Below are 17,944 nucleotides of genomic sequence, written 5' to 3' on the forward strand. Positions count from 1 at the left end.
GGCTGACGCTGCCAAGTTCTACTGCTTGCTGGGGCTGGAACATGGTTCCCTCATTCAATTACATCTTCACATACTTTCTGTCCTTCACTGCCTAAACTTTGCTCTTGTGGAGTTTGCTCTGTAGACCAGTGTGGCCTCAAGCTCAGAGATCCAGAAGCCTCTGCCTTCCAAGTGCTGGAATTAATGGTGGGCCCACCACACCGAACTCTAAGCTTTTCTTTAATTTCCTTTCACAAGCTAGAAACTTAGCTGGGTAAGATATGCCTGCCTTTGCCTCCCTAGTGCTGGGATTAAAGGTGTATACTATCACACCTGGCTCTAATCTTTTAACTCCTTTTCACAAGTTGGAACTTAGCTGGGTGGGATCTTGCCCTGAAGTTACCACTTCCTTTATTTCAATTCTTTTTTGTTTGTTTGTTTTTGTTTTGTTTTTCGAGACAGGGTTTCTCTGTGTAGCTTTGCACCTTTCCTGGAACTCACTTGGTAGCCCAGGCTGGCCTCGATCGAACTCACAGAGATCCGCCGGGCTCTGCCTCTTGAGTGCTGGGATTAAAGGCGTGCGCCACCACCGCCCGGCTATTCCAATTCTTAATGTTTTTATTTCCTTGAACACAGGACTTAGCTTTATTCCACTTCCTAGTGTCCCTATCTGTCTGTACATTTTTTTTATTTGCCCAGTTTGTTCTTTTCATATAAATCTTTATCAGAGTTATCACTAATAACCACACAACAGAGTTCGTGCTAGGCTGTTTTGAGATTTCCTCTGCCATGGAAATTAATCAAAAACTCTTCACTTTAGCCTCAGGCAGACTTTCTGGACTAGGGCAAAAAGCAGCCACATTCTTCCCCAAAATATCACAAAAACAATCTGTAGACCACATATTAATATTCTGCTCTGAAACGTCTTGAGCCAGACCTTCACAGTTCAAATAACTCTTAACACCACTGTCTTCCATTCTTTTTCTAATATGGCCCATTAAGCAGCATTTAAAGCATTCCACCTCTTTCCTAACCTAAACTCCCAAAGTCCATTATTATTCCAAACAAAAACATGGTCTCTCCTATCACAGCAATACCCCAGTCCCTGGTACCAACTTTAGTCTTAGGGTTTCTATTGCTGTGAAGAGACAACATGACCACAGCAACTCTTAGGAGGAAAACATCTAATTGTAGTTTCTCACTTACAGTTCAGAGGTCCAGTTCATTATCATCATGGTGGGACATGCCAGTGTGCAGGCAGACACGGTGCCAGAGAAGTACTGAGAATCCTACATCTTTCAGGCAACAGGAAGTGATCTGAGACACTGGGCATTATCTTAAGCATAAATGAGACCTCAAAGCTGACTCCACAGTGATGCACTTCCTCTGGCAAGACCATACCTATTCCAACAAGGCCACTCTTTCCAATAGTGACTCTCTCTTTGGAGGCCATTTTCCTTCAAACCACCATAGTGACAATGATTATGATAAAGAGCATACATGGCATTTATTTAATACTTAGAGATACATTTCTTAGAGTCATTTCCTCCTTCATTCAGAAAATGTGCAGGCTAGGATGTATTGCTGATATTTGTGAGATCAAGAGAAGCTACATTAACCAATTCTAGTGACTTTAATTGTAAATAAGAGGATCGTGGCAACCCCTCTACAGCCAATATCCAAGAGTTAGTTACAATGTGGGATCTGGCAACTTATTAGTAAACTATTTTGTGCTGTTACATGAAAACCCATTGTCCTTTAATGCCTTGTTCATAGAAATTTTACCCATATGATTTTGTGACATGATACATTGGTCTCTTTGAATGTACTCATCTGCTGGGTTATGTGGATCTTCCAAATACAGATAAGAATATTTCATTTAACAATATGAGATATAGCCACATCTGATAATATTTGTTGCCCACCCTTCCAAGCTCACAGTGGCAGGCACAAATTTTCCAGATTTTAGTTTTTCAGTTAAAGATACATACCATCTACTCTACAATCAATACAAATGTCACCACAGAAAAAGACAACTGGTATCTTAGCATTGTCATGAAAACAGTCCTTTAAAGGAATATGGGAACTCCAAGTCTCTATGAACTATACTTTGGGAACCAATGAGACAGAAATGAGGACCAAACTCCAATGTCTTGGCTTTGGCTGAATATGTGAAAGAAACACAAAGCTGGAACTGTATATTTGGAGATCAATGTACACCTTGATTAATTTTGGACATATTGGAGTCTGACTTATGGCCTTGACCCTAAGGGAAAAGAAAAATGAACCAGGCCTTCTCTTTTGAGAGCTGATTTAAAAAATGATTTTGTTTAGTGGCGTATCTGCACATCCCATTGAAGGAAAACACCACGGAGCTAGTCAAATGACTCAGGAAATGATTATGAACTCCCACATCAAAGCAGAGAGGTGGACAGATGTCCATCAGCACCATTGCCAGTGAGATCAGCTGACAGCTTATGGATCAATGGGAAGCATCATCTGAGACTAGGCATGTTGAGTTTGACCATTTGGTTAAAGTCAATTCTGTGTTTAGAATATGTTATATTCATGTTTCAAGATGGTTTATGAAATTCCAGTTGTGAATATGACTCTTGGTGGTTTTAACAATGTATTTGTACTTTGAAAAGAATTCCCTACCCAAGTTAAGTTGATATGCAGGCATTCCCTCTAAATATGCTCATTTACTTATTTACATATGCTTATTTATTCACATTTTCTACAGCCATTTGATTTGCCTGTGGGGCAGACTCTGGGAGTGCCTTCTGCAGACAGATTTCTCAGAGGTCTTTGCCACCTGAATCAGCTTGCCTATCCAATGGATCTGTTGGAGGAATCAGGAGACTGTTTTCCTCTGAGACTGGGATCCCACTTTCTGGTATCTCTATTCCTGCTCTGGGTCTTCCAACCCCATCTTCCCAGGACACAATTAACTTTGCCCCTGTATTGGTTTGATTCTCTGTGGCTATGATAAGCACCATGACTAAAAGCAGCTTGGGGAGGAGAGGATTGATTCTACCTTACAGGTTACAGTCCACCAGCAAGGGAAGCCGAGGGAACTCAAGGTAGGAACCTGGGGGTAGGAACTGAAGCAGATCATGGACGAACACTGCTTACTGGCTTGCTTCCCATGCTTTGCCCAGCTTGCTTTCTTATACAACTCAGGTCCACCTCTCCAGGGGTAGCACTGCTCACAGTAGGCTGCCCCCCCCCATATCAATCATTAATGAAGAAAATGTCCTTCAGACATGCTTACTAGCCAAGTTTATGGAGGCAGTTCCTCAGGTGAGGTTCCCCTTCCCAGGTGACTACAGTTTGTGTCAAGTTGACAAACACTAACCACACTACTCCCTTCATCTTTGTGTATCTAGAACAGAAACCCTGGGTTCTTTGACCAAGCTTGGAGGGATGGACATTCCAAATAATTATACAGTGGCAGCTTTGATTCCAAAAGACCTAGCTGGGTTTTAATTTTGGATGTTGTCTTAGTTACTGTTAAAGCGAGAAATCCATGGAAGTCTATTTAATGAGCAAGGGAATTTTTTAGTGGGGGGTAACTCACTACAGCATGGGTATTTATGGTAGGGTCCGGGAGAGCAGAGCTATGTCCATGCTGATCTTCTTCCAAGATCTGCCTGGTCAGTCCCAGCATCCAAACCACGAGGGAGCGAAGAGAGCGCAGCATCTGTGCATTCCAGGTCTTAAGGGTCCCTGGTGGCCACACTGCAGGGACATGTACTTCAAGGTCACAGGCAGGTGTAGCAGTTACCTTCTTTGTCACTAGGAGTGGGGCTTCAAGGTCATAGCTAGAACAGCCCCCCACTGCATTACTGTTCCATTGCTGTGCAGAGACACCGTGACAAAGGTGACTCATAACAGAAAGCATTTAACTGGGAGCTTGCTTACAGTTTTAGAGGGTCAGTTCATTGCCATCATGGCAGGAAGCAGACAGGCGTGGCCCTGGAGCAGTAGCTGAGAGCTTCACATCCTGATCTGCAGGCAGCAGGCAGAGGAAAAGAGAGCCTGTGCCTGGCATGGGCTTTTGAAACCTCAAAGCCCACCCCTAGTGTCTTGGGGTTTCTATTGCTTTGAAGAGACACCATGACCATGGCAACTCTTACAGAGAAAAAAAAATTAATTGTGGTGGTTTTCATTTTCAGAGGTTTAGTCCATTACCATCATAGTGTAACATGGTGGCATGCAGGCAGACTTGGTGCTGGAGGTGGAGTTGAGAGCCCTACAATCTTGACCTGTAGGCAACAGGAAGTGGTCTGAACTAACCTTAGCTTGAGCATAGGAGACCTCTAAAGCCCGCCCCCACAGTGACACACTTCCTCAAACAAGTTCACACCTACTACAAGGCTACACCTCCTAATAGCGCCATTCCCCATGAGCTCATGATGGCCAATTATAGTCAAACTATCACACCCAGTGACTGACACACTTCCCAAGTGCTTAGTATGGGGAGAGTACACACAGAGCTAGTGCTGAAAAGGTTTGGGAGTTTGGAAGAAACGGGCCCCAAGTATGCAAGGACAGGGAATGAACCCCCCTGCCCCTGAAAGTGTGATCTGGCCAGACCCAGGCCTTTCTAGGGTCATGAGTGAGTCCTTTATCCTCTAGGGAGGCCTCAGCTTCCTCATCTGTAAAACTTGGAACACTAGATGGCGCGCGCCACCACACCCGCGGGGTAGTGGGGTACATTATAATAAACCTGCAGGCTGCTAGGGTGCCCGGGATGCGAGGGTCACCTGAGCACCCGCAGAATTGCAAGCACCATCCGGAACCGCAAGTGAGCTGCAAGCAGGCAGACTGTCAGCGGCGTCCTGGCCTCCCTGCGTCCCTGCCCAGTGCAGCTCGAGCACTGAGCCACCTCCCCTGCTCTGGCCCTCCCCTGATGGCAGCGACCTTGCACAACGCAGACTCCATGGCCTCCTGTAATGAGGGGCTTGTGCTGTTCAGCCTTCCCCAGGTCCCCCGTAGTCACCTCATGCTATTTAATCCCAGTACATGCTTAGGCCTCTAAGCAGCCTGGGTCAGGAAGGGTGTATGAAGAACTCTTCCAGGAGCAGGTGGTACCAGACCTGAGTGGTGAAAAGTGAATGCTCTTGTTCTGGTTTTCTCCTTGAAGAAATGGATGTAACAGAGCCACAGCAATGCTGAGAGTGACCACAGCGACTGAGTGAGATGAAATGTATGGCAGGCGCTGTGGATCAAAAGCCACCACCAACAGCCTTGCTTCTGCTTTGACTATGAGGGCTAGAAAGGTTAAAAACTTTCACATTTCCTTGTGGCTCAAAGGGACCATGGGGCTTACTTCTGGAATACACAGGGAAGTCTCTGCTGCTCTTCCAGAGGACCTGAGTTCTATTCCAACCACCCACATCAGGTCATTCACAATTGCCCATAACTCTACCTCCAGAGGATCTGATGCCCTCTTCTGGCCTCTGCAGATACCAGCATGTGCGCAAACACACATAAAAATAAATCTTTATTATTTTTTTTTCCTGAGACAGGGTTTCTCTGTGTAGTCCTGGCTGTTCTGGATCTCGCACTGTAGACCATACTGGCCTCGAACTCACAGAGATCTGTCTGCCTCTGTGTCCTGAATGCTGAGATTAAAGGCATGCACCACCATTGGTACAATTCCTCAGGTGAGGTCCTCCTTCCCAGGTGACTACAGTTTGTGTCAAGTTGACAAACACTAACCACACTACTCCCTTCATCTTTGTGTATCTAGAACAGAAACCCTGGGTTCTTTGGCCAAGGTTGGAGGGATGGACATTCCAAATAACGACACAATGGCAGCTTTGGTTCCAAAAGTCCTTGTTGATTTTTCATTTTGGATGCTGTCTTAGTTACTGTTCTACTGCTGTGAAGAGACACCACGACACAGGTAACTCATAAAAGAAAACATTTAACTGGGAGCTTGCTTACAGTTTTAGAGGGTCAGTTCGTTACCATCATGGCAGGAAGCAGACAGGCATGGCCCTGGAGCAGTAGCTGAGAGCTTCACATCCTGATCTGCAGGCAGCAGGCAGAGAGAGAGAGAGAGAGAGAGAGAGAGAGAGAGAGAGAGAGAGAGAGAGAGAGAGAGAGAGAGAGAGAGAGCGCCAGCCTGGCATGGGCTTTTGAAACCTCAAAATCCACCCTCAATGACATACCTCCTCCAACAAGACCACACCCTATTGCCATTCAAAGAGGCAGAGGATGTTTTTGCATGTTTGGAGAGATAGTGTCTCATTATACAGCCCAGGCTGGTTGGAAAGTCAAAATCACTTTGCCTCCTGAATGCTGGGACTATGGATAGAGGTCAACTCTATCAAGGTCACAAAGGAAGTCCACAGTAATGGTGGTTTGAAGGCCAGGTCCTCTCCCACACTGCACTGTTCCTCTTGGCCTCACTGGATGTGGTCATCTCTTCTCCCAGGACACCTCTCAAAAGGGGAGTTTAGCAACCTCTGGCTTAACTAGCCAGGCACTCTTACATACTCTTGCCAGCAGATGGCACTCTCCACCAGGCCTCTGCAATTTGTCCCAAAAAGGAGGCACTGAAATGCACCCCTGGGAAGGCCTCTGGGAAAGAAGCCACCTTCTCCCATGATCTCCCCTCCCCTCCCCCACAGGGTGGTCTGGGCCACAGAGCAGGCCACGCCCAGAGGCCCGAGGCCAGGGCTTTGAGGACCCTGATGTGAATGCCTGAGCTGTTGCTTGGGGCAACCTGGGCAGCCTAGTTATAGGTTAAGCATGGGAAATTCCTGCAGCTTGAGGAAGCCAGGCCCTGGGCATCCACTGGTACTGCTCCAGAACCTGCTGGAATCTTTACTTCTGCTGTAGCAGGTCTTTCTGGGAGAGACTCCTGAAGTCTCCTAGGGGCTGAGTAGAGGAGCCAATGTCATCAGAAGAGGAAGAGGCAAGTAGATGCCTCTGCAGGTTGATGTCAATTCTCTCCCTTCATCTACCCTGAGGGAGACCTGAGCTAGTACCCCACCACTCCAAGACACACACACACACACACACACACACACACACACACACACACACACACATACACACACACACACACCCTCTCTCTGCTCTGGATCAGAGGTCAGAGGTCATAGTGGGCCCGCACAGAGGACACACTCCTGACCCCATTGTCATGGTTCTGCCACCTTTCACTGTCTCTCGGTTGACATGTGATTGTCAGTCTCACTGTAGCTGGTCGGAGGCAAAGCCAGGCAGGGTGAGGGACTTGCAGTTAGAGGCCAAAGAGGGGGCTTGAATTCAGGGCTTTCCAGAGGACACATTGAGTGCTTTAAGTTTGGGTGGCTGCAGGGACCCAGAGTCCCCGACAGTGGCCAGGACAGAGGCCTTCATCTCAGGTCTCACGTCATTCACTGGTGCCCTGAGCAGAGCAGAAATGAGAGTCTCCAGGCTGCAGTGAAGAGCAAAGGTTCATCTAGACTCAGAAAGGGCTTGTGGGTCCAGATGACTGTGACGCCACGTGACAGGCTGTGCGTCACTTCTCTTGGCTTCAGACTTGGCTTCCTTTAGTGGATAATGTGGGCTGCACAGCAGGTCACTTCTAAGGGACCCTAGTTCCTTTGTCAGTACACAGGCGGACTAGACATCTGGGTGTGGCAGGAGGGCCGTTAAGGCCGTGCCTGTTGCCGGCAGCTGGGGCTTCTTTAGGTTCCAGTACCCAGAAGCCACCACAACAGCTCTTGGGACAAGATCTAAGACCAGATTTCAAAGACCATGATCCCAGGTCATAGCAAACTCCCTAAAGGAAAAGTGACTTTGAAAGTCATGGTTCTCATGGGTGCAGTTTATGGAGCTGCTTTCCATCCAGCTCTGAGAAGACTGCCTGGGATCTGCCAATGCAGCTTGGGCAGCAATTTATTATGACGGAGGCCTGGCATGGAAAGTTGGTCTACATTACTGTGAAGACCTGTGACTGAGGCAGGGGCCCAGAGTGAGCCAATCCTTTCTGCTGGGGTGATAGACTGGCAACCCATCCCCAGGGAGAGGACTTGGGGGTGATATTGAAGACTCTCCACCCTTCCTGACTGTGCTGAGGGCTGATCGCTACAGAGACAGGGAACAGAAGTGATGACTTCCTGTCTGGTTTGCTCCCCACCATCCCTGAATTCTGCCCGTCTGCCACTGGGATGTTACAGCCACTTTCCTGTGAGTCCTGTGGCAAAGCCCAGGACAGGCATTTCCATCCAGGGTGCTTAGCCAGCAGTGAGCACAGCTCCAACATCTTCTGGCTGGGATCTCTGGCTCACTACTGCCCAGACAGTTGCCAAAGGCTCCCTGCACACAAGGTGAACCCTGCAAGCATGCCTAGGTTAGGTTTGGGATTGTGGGTCCAAGAGGCACCATCTACTCAATAGCAGGACTTGAGCTACACACAGCGAAAGCTGAATGGCTGGAGAATCTCTTGACCTCCCTTTTCTCTGTCTTCGTCATTTTCACTGTAGATAGGAATTTATTCATGGGCTTTGGAAGCCCTGGGCAAAAGAGCCAGGGGGAGGGTGGGTGAGCCCTGCTGTTGCTCTTACAGGCTGTTTCTCAGCACAGTGAGTTCCCAGCTCAAGGCAGAGAGGAGAGTCCGCTGGGGGATTCTCTCATAATCCTCACCTGTACCTTAGAGTCACTTTCTCTGCTGAGAAGCTTCTAGATGGCCAGAGAGGGTTATGGAGGGAGCTAGCAGACCAAAGCCCCTCACAGTCTCGTCTCCATAGCGCAGTGGAACAGCTTGACACTCCAGACTTTGCTACTTCCCACTTGACTCTGGGCAAATTGTTACCATTTTTTTGTGACTCAACATTCTAGAAAGTGATATACTAATCCCTATTACCAGATAGAGCAGCTGTAGGGAGGAAATGGCATGGGGCATATAAAGCAACAGATAGGTGATAACTTGTTAGCATCATTTAAGAACAGAAGTAAGGGAAAGGAGCTAGGCATGCTCCCAACACCCCCATGTTTTCCCCCTTTGGGGCTCTGCTTCGGTGTGTCCTCTGCTGATCAAAAAGACCTCTCCCATCATCACGGTTCTCAGAGCATCCTTGACAGTATGTATGTTAGTCACTGGTGTGATACTGTTTATTGTGTCTTCTGCCCACCGTGGCTCTCCATGAGTCTATCTTGCAGTATTGATGAATTCATAACACACGGAAGGGTGCTTAGCCATAAGAAGTTGCTGCAAGAAGGAATGAGCAGAGAGATGGGTGGATGAATGGGTCTGGACCAAGAAGTACAGGCAAAGAGGTTATACCCTGCTTTGCTTACAGCTGGTAGGGTGTGCTAAGCCTCCCATGCCTTCCATTCTCTTCCAAAGCCTTCGCGGGAGCTCACAGAACCTACTTCTCTTTGTGATTCATGGTTAGCAGTCAGAATATCCCAGGGGGAAAGGGGACAAAGTGATCAAGCCACCTCTGTCACAAAGAATCGATGTGGCTTACTCAAACCCTCTTCAGGGAGGATCACCAATCTCTCCCAGCCTCCTGAGCCCTAAGCTGGCCTATGGTCAGAGGTGTCATGTGGTGCCAAGATAGTGCCAGATCCCTTCCACTTTCCTCTACATACAATCGGAGAAACTGAGGCCAAGACAAGTGAGGGACTTGCCAAGATGGGTAATGGGCAAAGCCAGATCTGGAACCAGGACGATAACAGCCCAGAGCTCTAAGTGTTTTCCAACATGGAACCGACTTGAGAAACACGCAGTCTGGACCTGACTGACTACTGTAGAAAGAAGGGCAGCAAGGCACCAGGAGCCAGTGTCCCTCTGAGCAAAGAGACCCCTGGCTGGCCATTGTGTACAATGGGGCGGGGGGGGGGGGGGGGCAGGAATTTACTGTAGGAACCCTCTGTGCTACCAGAGCTACTTCCTCCGGGCACCCAAAGAAGGAAACCCATAATTACGGCTTTTTCATCTGCTCCCCAACCTAGGCACCAAAGGCAGGTTGTCAACCCAGCTATCTGCCACCCGGGCAACAGCAGGAAGGCCCTGAGTAGGCAGGCAGCCCAAACATTGGTCCATGTGCCAGCTATGGGCTGAGCTCAGGCCGCGTTCACCAGCCATGTAACTCTACAAGTACTGACCCTGGTCTGGGCTTTCCTTCCAGCTCCCAAACATCCCCAGACCCCAGACCAAGCTCTGCCCCTGTCTCCCAGGTGGTCCAGATGGAGGAGGAACTGCTTGGGAAGAATCAGCTGGGCGCGCGTGCGCGCATGCGTGCGTGTGCGTGTGCGTGTGCGTGTGTGTCCCATTCCATTCCCAGGGCAGGATGGGAGCACACCTGGGCCACAGTTACTCTGGAAGCGACTTTTAGAGAGCGCCTTGACCTGCAGACTCACAGGCCCCATTTAGTTGTTCAGTTTGGTATCCAGTGCAATTTTTAAAACGTAAAGGGGAGGGGTGTGGCCCAGGCCCACAAAGCCTGATGACAGTTGCACATCTATTTTCTGGACATTCTCTCTCTGGGCTTTCTCTGAACTGAATCGCCACAGGCTGGCGACCTCCCTCCTCAGGGCAGTCCGCTCTTTAGAACCAGGGCTAGCCAAATAAGAGCCCCAGGGTCTGCAAGCTCAGGTGTCCCCTACGGATAGGGCAGAGGCGGACGCCTGTTCCACCCGCGCGCTCGAAGGGTACTATAACCACAGTGGCACCAGAGCGCTACCCCAGGGGTCTGCTGCTCACCCTCCCGGCTTGTAGCTACACGCGAACATACCAGCGGCCTGTTGCCTTTTGCCCTCCCGACCTTGAAGAAATGTGATCGCCCGTTACTCAGACGGTAGAGAGAGAAGGTCACCGCGATGGTTGCACATTTGAACACTGAGCCCTTACTCTGCGTGGGGGTTGGCTACTCTAAGCCCAGCTGCCTTCCTAATTCATCAAGCCCTTTAAGAGTTTGGCTTCTGCTTTGGCGCAAGATCCCCGCCCAAATCTTTTCCTTTCCGACAGTCGGTCCTAATCCATCTGTCTCTTTCTGCCCTGTCCCTGCAGCTACTCGTCCTTCGTCCTTCGCCACAGATCCTCTCCCTCCCTTGCTCTGGCCTCCCACTGTGATTCTCAAAGGGCTATGGTTCGGAGATGCTACCAACCAAATGTGCACAGTAAACATCCCCATGTAGTTGCTCCCTGTGGCTTCCTGGTGAGCGTCCACCAAGGGGGCGCAAGGCGAGAAAGCTGGGTGGGAGGGACCCAGTCTTGCCTCGGCCTGGGTTTGGCAACCCTAGCACTTGCGAAGTAGCGGGGAGGGCGGTGTTTCTCCGTAGGGAAGTGCGGAGGAAGCTGGGCGGGTATGCGCGACGCCCCGTGTTCCAGCCAAGGAGAGCGCTCAGGTCTTGGGGCGGGGAGTGGGGGTTGCAGTGCCTTAGGGTTGGGAGGCGGGGCACTGAGCTGTGGCGGGAGCCTCCGGCGGGTGGCCCTCACTTGGCAAGGACCGGGACACCGTGCTGCGGCAAGGGGAGGTGGCTCCTGCCCTGCATTGCGCGATAGGCCTGAGTTGGGGGGCTCAGAGCTGCGGGTCGAGCGTTCAGCAGGGGGCGCTGCTCCGGGCGCTGGGCGGGGGTGGGGTGGGAGAGGAGGGGGGCAGCGGCTTGCTGCGCACACTTCCCCCATTATTAAACACTATGTTCAAAAGGCGTCGGGGGACTTCCCGGAGCCACGGAGCCCGTGTCGCGCGACCGAACGGCCCACGGAGCCCATGGACCTGAGCGCCGCCGCCGCGCTGTGTCTCTGGCTGCTGAGCGCCTGCCGTCCCCGCGACGGGCTGGAAGCTGCCGCGGTGCTCCGAGCGGCGGGGGCAGGACCAGCCTGGAGCCCCGGGGGTGGCGGCGGCGGGCGGACCCCCGTCCGGGCTCCGGGCCCTTCAGCTCTCCAGGCCGCCGCAGTTCCCGGGCCCCGCGCTGTGCGCCGCGCTGCGGGCTCTGGCTTCAGGAACGGCTCGGTGGTACCACACCACTTCATGATGTCGCTTTACCGGAGCCTGGCTGGGAGGGCTCCGGCCACGGCAGCCTCGGGGCACGGCCGCGCGGACACGATCACTGGCTTCATAGACCAAGCGACTCAAGGTACTTTACGTATCTTCTGTGCCAGCACATCCTGTCTGCTCCTGCTCTGAGATGAGCTGGGGGAGGCAAGCTTCTGCTCCATTGGGTTGTGAGTCAAGGTCCCAGGAACCCCATCTTCAGGTGTTACAAACTTCGTCTCCGAAGTCAGCGCATCCGAACTTGCTAAGCCTGGACTGTGGCGCCAGTCGGCTTGGTTTTTGAGGGCTGAAGGGTTGGAGGTCCCTCTGTGGAAGTGTAGGCTGACAGGTTTCCCTCAAGCAGGCAAGAGGAGTTAAAGATCCGCTTCTTCGGGGAAGGGTCTAGAGTGGCCTCGGGACTGGAGCCCTTGGAAGAAAGAAGGTAGAAAAAAGGAGAGGAATGGGGACCCTGGAGTTCCCGCCAAGAGGGACTAGCCGTGATGGTAGCCCCCTGTCTCTAAGGAAGGATCCACAGATTGAAGGAGCTAAGGAGAAATCAGGGCAGAGAAACAGGTATCCGATTAAAGTAAATGGCCTCTCTCTGTATCAGGGGCCCCTCTCAGTAGGCTGCGTGGGGTGGACAGTGGCTTCTGTGTGGGAAGTGTGGGTGCCTGTGTTCTGTGGCAGCCAGGCCCCAGTGGCCAGAGTCCAGGACTTTGGTTGTGTGGCGAGGACAGGGATGCTTGGAGCTCAAGCATCCCATCTTACCCTGTGCTGGACCCTCCAAAGGTAGGGTGTGGGTGGGTTTGTGGGGTAGTTGCTGTGTGTCATCTGGCTTTTATTAATCTCCATTGAAGCCATTAAAGCAGACAGATAGGGAAAATTTAACTAATTTCAGGCGGAAATGCAAGCAATTTTGGCCTTAATTCTGCCCAGCCCAAGATCTAGCTTGGAAATCAAGAAGGAAAGGAAGGCAAATAGGCCAGAAAAATAAAGTTGGGCAGCCACCGACAGTGTGCAGGCTGTTGATACCAGCGTGGAAAAACAGGCAGAGGCCACCTTGCAGCAATCACCCATCTCAGAAACACATACAGTCCTAAGCACAGCTTTCTTTTCGGTACATAGAAATCCTGGGCCTAAATGGCCCTTAGGACCAGCATGCATCTTCAGAAAGTCTGTCAAAGCACTCTGCACTGACTCATGGGAAGCTCCAATCCCGGTACACAGAACCAGGGAAAACTCCAGACCTGCCTCTGCATAGGATACAGGAGATCAGAGCATGGGAAAGGCCCTAAAATAGCAGGATCATCAGTCTTGGTGAGGGCTGGTTTGGTGTACTGTATTATAGAACTAACTAAATCTTTCTGATGGAGGGAGCTCTGCTTGATCAGCAAGACCCAGAGGCCCGCCACCTTTCCTCCCTCCGTCTCTGGAGAAGTGGGGTGAGGTGGAGGCTGCAGAGAAAGCTCTTTGGGGGAACGCGGGGGGGGGGGGGGGGGGTTGGGGGATGGAGGAGGTGGGACGGGGCTGGGGACACAGCCCAGCACCTCTGTTTAGCTTGCTCTCACCATCTTCAGTTTAGAAGAGAGCTGCTTGAGCAATACACTCAGACTGTAGACTTAAGGCATGAAGGCCTGGTGTCCACGGTTGGTGAACAAATCCCGAAGGTGGGGGGAGTCTGCATGGTCTCTCCGATGGGGCAAAACGAAACCATATGACCCCCTTCAAAGGCAACGCCTTATCTGCTCTTTGGTGGAATTTAGAATTTTTCCCCCGAGTCCATCCCAAAAGAAAAAGGGCCCATGACCAGAAATAAAATCTCAGTCCCGGAATAAATCACACCATAGCAAAAGACTAAGCAGCGCGCACCGCACCGTGGCGGCCATCGCTGCCCCTCATCTTTCCTTGAAGGTTCTTTGCATCCCTCTGCCTTTTCTCTTCTCTCTGGTGGCTGCGGGAGCACCAGGAGGAGCCAAGAATGGAGTTGAGGAGGGAGAAAACAAGGAACTTGGGAGAACCTGTTGCTAACTTGGGCCTTCCTTTCCGTTCTGCTGAAGGGACAGGGTGGCCTGCAGGGGAAAGGGGTTCTGTGTCGCGCTGCTGTTGTGTTTCTGGACTATTCTCAGCGTCCAATTTGCCTAGTAGGCTAGGTTGGGAGAAGAGAAGGAACCAAAGGACAAAAAATGTTTTTAGGAAACGGGAATTTTTCATTTCCGTAGAGCCAGGGGGAACTCGCAGCTCTTTGGGGGCGCTCAGCCCAGTAGTAAGGGGCAGTTGTCAGACACAGCAAGTCTTGGGGAAAAGGCGCGCCTGACCGTAAGTCTGACCTACTCTTTAGGCAAAGGCAAGGCGCTGGAGCAGGCAACGGAACTAAAGAGGCCTTAAGGTTTGGTCCTGTGTGTGGTGGTGCGGTCTTGCCCTGCACAGTTCAGAGATTAGGTGTGTGTGTCTGTGGTCGTCGGCAGTAGTGCAAGAACCAAAGCTTCAGGTGTAGAAGACAAGAAAAGATTGGCAGCACTCGTTCTGGAGCTCAGATGTGGGGATGACTGCAAACTCCTATGGGCCTTCCTGAGCTATGTTGTGTCGAAAACCAAGCTGTCCCCAAGGCTGAGTGCACTGGCTCTACTCTCATTCCGTTCTTTCTGTTTCTGTCCTTCCCGTAGAGGAATCCGTGGCCCAGCCTGGCCAGAGCTTTCTATTCGACGTGTCCGGCCTCCCTGATGCCGACGAGCTGGTGAGTGCCGAGTTACGTGTGCTGCGCAAGAGGTCTCCGGAGCCAGACCTGGTCAGTGCGACCCTCCCTCCGCTGCTGCTGCTGTCCACCTGTCCCGACGCGACCCGCACACCTCTCCTACTGCACTCGCGGGCTGCCGAGCCCCTAGAAGTGGCGCGCTGGGAAGCATTCGACGTGACCGACGCGGTGCAGAGCCACCGTCGCGAGCCGCGCGCCTCCCGCAAGTTCTGCCTGGTGCTGCGCGCGGTGGCCGGCTCCGGGAGCAGCCCGCTGTCCCTGCGGCGACTGGGCTTCGGGTGGCCGGGCGGCGGCGATGGCCCCGCTGCGGAGGAGCGCGCGCTGTTGGTGATCTCCTCCCGGACACAGAGGAAAGAGAGTCTGTTCCGGGAGATCCGCGCCCAGGCCCGCGCGCTGCGGGCCGCCGCTGAGCCACCACCCGATCCGGGACCAGGCGCTGGGTCTCGGAAAGCAATCCCGGGCGGACGCAGGCGAAGGAGGACGGCTCTGGCGGGGACGCGGGGAGCGCAGGGCAGCGGTGGAGGTGGCGGCAAGGGCCACGGGCGCAGAGGCCGGAGTCGCTGCAGCCGCAAGTCTCTGCACGTGGACTTTAAGGAGCTGGGCTGGGACGACTGGATCATCGCGCCATTAGACTACGAGGCGTATCACTGCGAGGGCGTCTGTGACTTTCCGCTGCGCTCGCACCTGGAGCCCACCAACCACGCCATCATTCAGACGCTGCTCAACTCCATGGCACCCGACGCGGCGCCAGCCTCCTGCTGCGTGCCCGCACGCCTCAGCCCCATCAGCATCCTATACATCGATGCCTCCAACAATGTGGTCTACAAGCAGTATGAGGACATGGTGGTGGAGGCCTGCGGCTGCAGGTAGCATTCCTTCTGGGGAGGGCCTTGCTGCCCAGGACCCCAGCTGAAGAGCAGCCTCATCCTGGCCTGTCACCAGGCCGGGAGGGATAGTGGAATATGACCTCAGCCTGCGCAGAGGAGAGCACACAGTTCACACTCACATTTACACACTCCTTCACTCGCGCACACATTTACCATGGACAGCAGGCGCGGAAAGCCTTGTGCGGACGCGACGACTGGATGTCACAGTCATGCTCATATAACATCCATACAAACTGCTGTCTCTTTTAGGAGAAGGGTGTCTGTGTTGATGTTACGGTAATTGGCACGAAGTCCAAGTAGAAACGGGTTAGCATTGGATTCTCCATTTATTTGGAGGCTGGGTGGCTGGATTTCTGGCAATGGACACCGAGTCCCCCTGCAGGGCTGTAATACCCCGATTCTCTGGACGTGTGCATTGGGAATCTTCAAAAAGTAAGGAACCACTGGGGGAAAAAAGCACCGATCCCCTAAACAAGCCCGATGTGGTGCTGTCTCAGTTTTGAAAAGAAAGCTTTATCCAAAAGAATGTGTTGTGCTGAAAATGTCAATACCGACTTAAAAAAAAATTAGTTCCAATTAGGAATGATCCGGGAAGTAGGAAGAATATTTTTCTCTTGGCGGTGTGTGAAATGGCGGAAAGGAGTTCAGAACAGGATCGGCCAGGTTTAGAAGCATCTAGAAGGTGGTAGCAGGAGGAAGTTAGAGCAATGGCTGGACATGGGTTGCAGAGGCAGCTGGGGTGTGCCAAGAGGGTTTCCCAAGAGGCTGCAAAGGAGGCTCTGAGGGCTTGAGTGTCCTGGGGCAGCTCCAGGGGAGGATCCAAGCCCACTGGCCCGGTGGGCACAGCCCCCTCCAAAAGGCCATGTGTGCCTATGCTTTGCTGGCCTAAGTATGCCTTTCACTGTGTCTGTTGTGTACTTGTTGACAGTGTGACAGTGACAGGAAGTGAAGCCACACACACATGCCTTTGTCAGCTCTAAGGGCACAGCCTGGACCTGCAGTGCAGGAGGAAATTGGTCCTTGCTCCTAGACTGCGGTCCTTGGTGTGGGATGAGCAGGTGCAAGCCTGTCTCCCATCTCCAGAATTTTTGCTCCACAGAGGTGTTTGATTTCTTGGTGGCTGCCCATCCTTTGAGATCTCCTGTCAATGGGTGGGAAAGAGAAATAATCTGGGCTACACACCTGTTGGAGGGCTTCCAGGACAGCTTAGACATTATGCTGTGTTTTCTCCTTTAGGCTGTGGGAGAGGTATTAATCCTGCCCTTGTCTTGGATGCCAAGGTCCAGGACAGTTTATGGGTATTTTAGTTATTAGTGGTTACACTACACTCCCCAGAGACAATGAAGATGAAGATTTAGACCCAGCTAATTTATTTAAGAGGCCCATCTGAGTCCTTTTCATTTTGCAAAATTTCCCCCCCAAGGGGAAAATAATCCATGTATAATTTATTCTTAAAACATAGATTTCTCTTCTTTTAGAATGTGAACTTGTATGGCTGTGAATAGCTGTAACCAGAAAATGCAACAATTTCAGTTTTTTTTTTTTTTTAAATCACTAAGTGGCTATTCTTGATAGAATTTCATCTCTTTTTGGTGACTGGGCAGAGACATCTATCCAGATTTTGGACTCTGCAAGATTCTCCCCTCTTCTGTTTTTTTTTTTTTTTTTGTTTTTTTGTTTTTTTGAGACAGGGTTTCTCTGTGTAGCTTTGCGCCTTTTCTGGAACTCACTCTGTAGCCCAGGCTGGCCTCAAACTCACAGAGATCCGCCTGCCTCTACCTCCCGAATGCTGGGATTAAAGGCGTTCACCACCACCGCCCGGCCCCTCTTCTGTTTTAAATGATGGTTTTAATAGTGATTGCTTTGCAGTCAAAATGGCATGATGTCATAATAATAAAAATGGCACTCAAAGTTGTATTAGAAAATTATAAAAAGTTAATGAAAATTACAGTTGACTATTATTTTTTTTTTGAGAAAAATTTTGGGTATTTACTACCTTTGGATAGAACCAAACATTTTGATACTTTTTTTGGTGTGTGTGTATGACTAGGCCAAACAACTCTTCTGTAAAAATATCTTGATTTAGCTTGGGCATTGTATAGCAGGGAAATGTCCACCCCCCTTTTTAGCTATGACCTCTTTCTAACAAGATGTGTCGCAGGTGATGGTTGAGAGTAGTTATTTCCGTGCATTTGAGGCTGCACCACAGAAGGCTGTTGTCCTTAGACTGGCCACCTTTGTCCACTGCCTCTGAGGCCTCGGGTGTTCTTTGTTTACTGAATGAAAGGAACATCGCCCAGGTCTCCCTTGGACCTCTGGGAGACCATCACTAGTGCTACTTT

The 17,944-nt window shown here is 51.1% G+C and overlaps 1 protein-coding gene across 1 annotated transcript; it reads left to right on the plus strand.

Moving 5' to 3' along the window:
* The first annotated feature begins 9,840 nt into the window (after window positions 1-9,840).
* Gdf7 (growth differentiation factor 7) lies at window positions 9,841-17,550 on the plus strand. The gene is made up of 2 exons (XM_052745958.1): window positions 9,841-12,066; window positions 14,627-17,550. Exons 1-2 carry the CDS (start codon window positions 11,295-11,297, stop codon window positions 15,583-15,585), a joined length of 1,731 nt encoding a protein of 576 aa, XP_052601918.1. The 5' UTR covers window positions 9,841-11,294; the 3' UTR covers window positions 15,586-17,550.
* Window positions 17,551-17,944: the final 394 nt, after the last annotated feature.

This window comes from Peromyscus californicus, unplaced genomic scaffold (genome assembly GCF_007827085.1).
Source record: "Peromyscus californicus insignis strain IS unplaced genomic scaffold, ASM782708v3 Scaffold_1__1_contigs__length_55948999, whole genome shotgun sequence".
NCBI classification, from domain to species: Eukaryota; Metazoa; Chordata; class Mammalia; order Rodentia; family Cricetidae; genus Peromyscus; species Peromyscus californicus.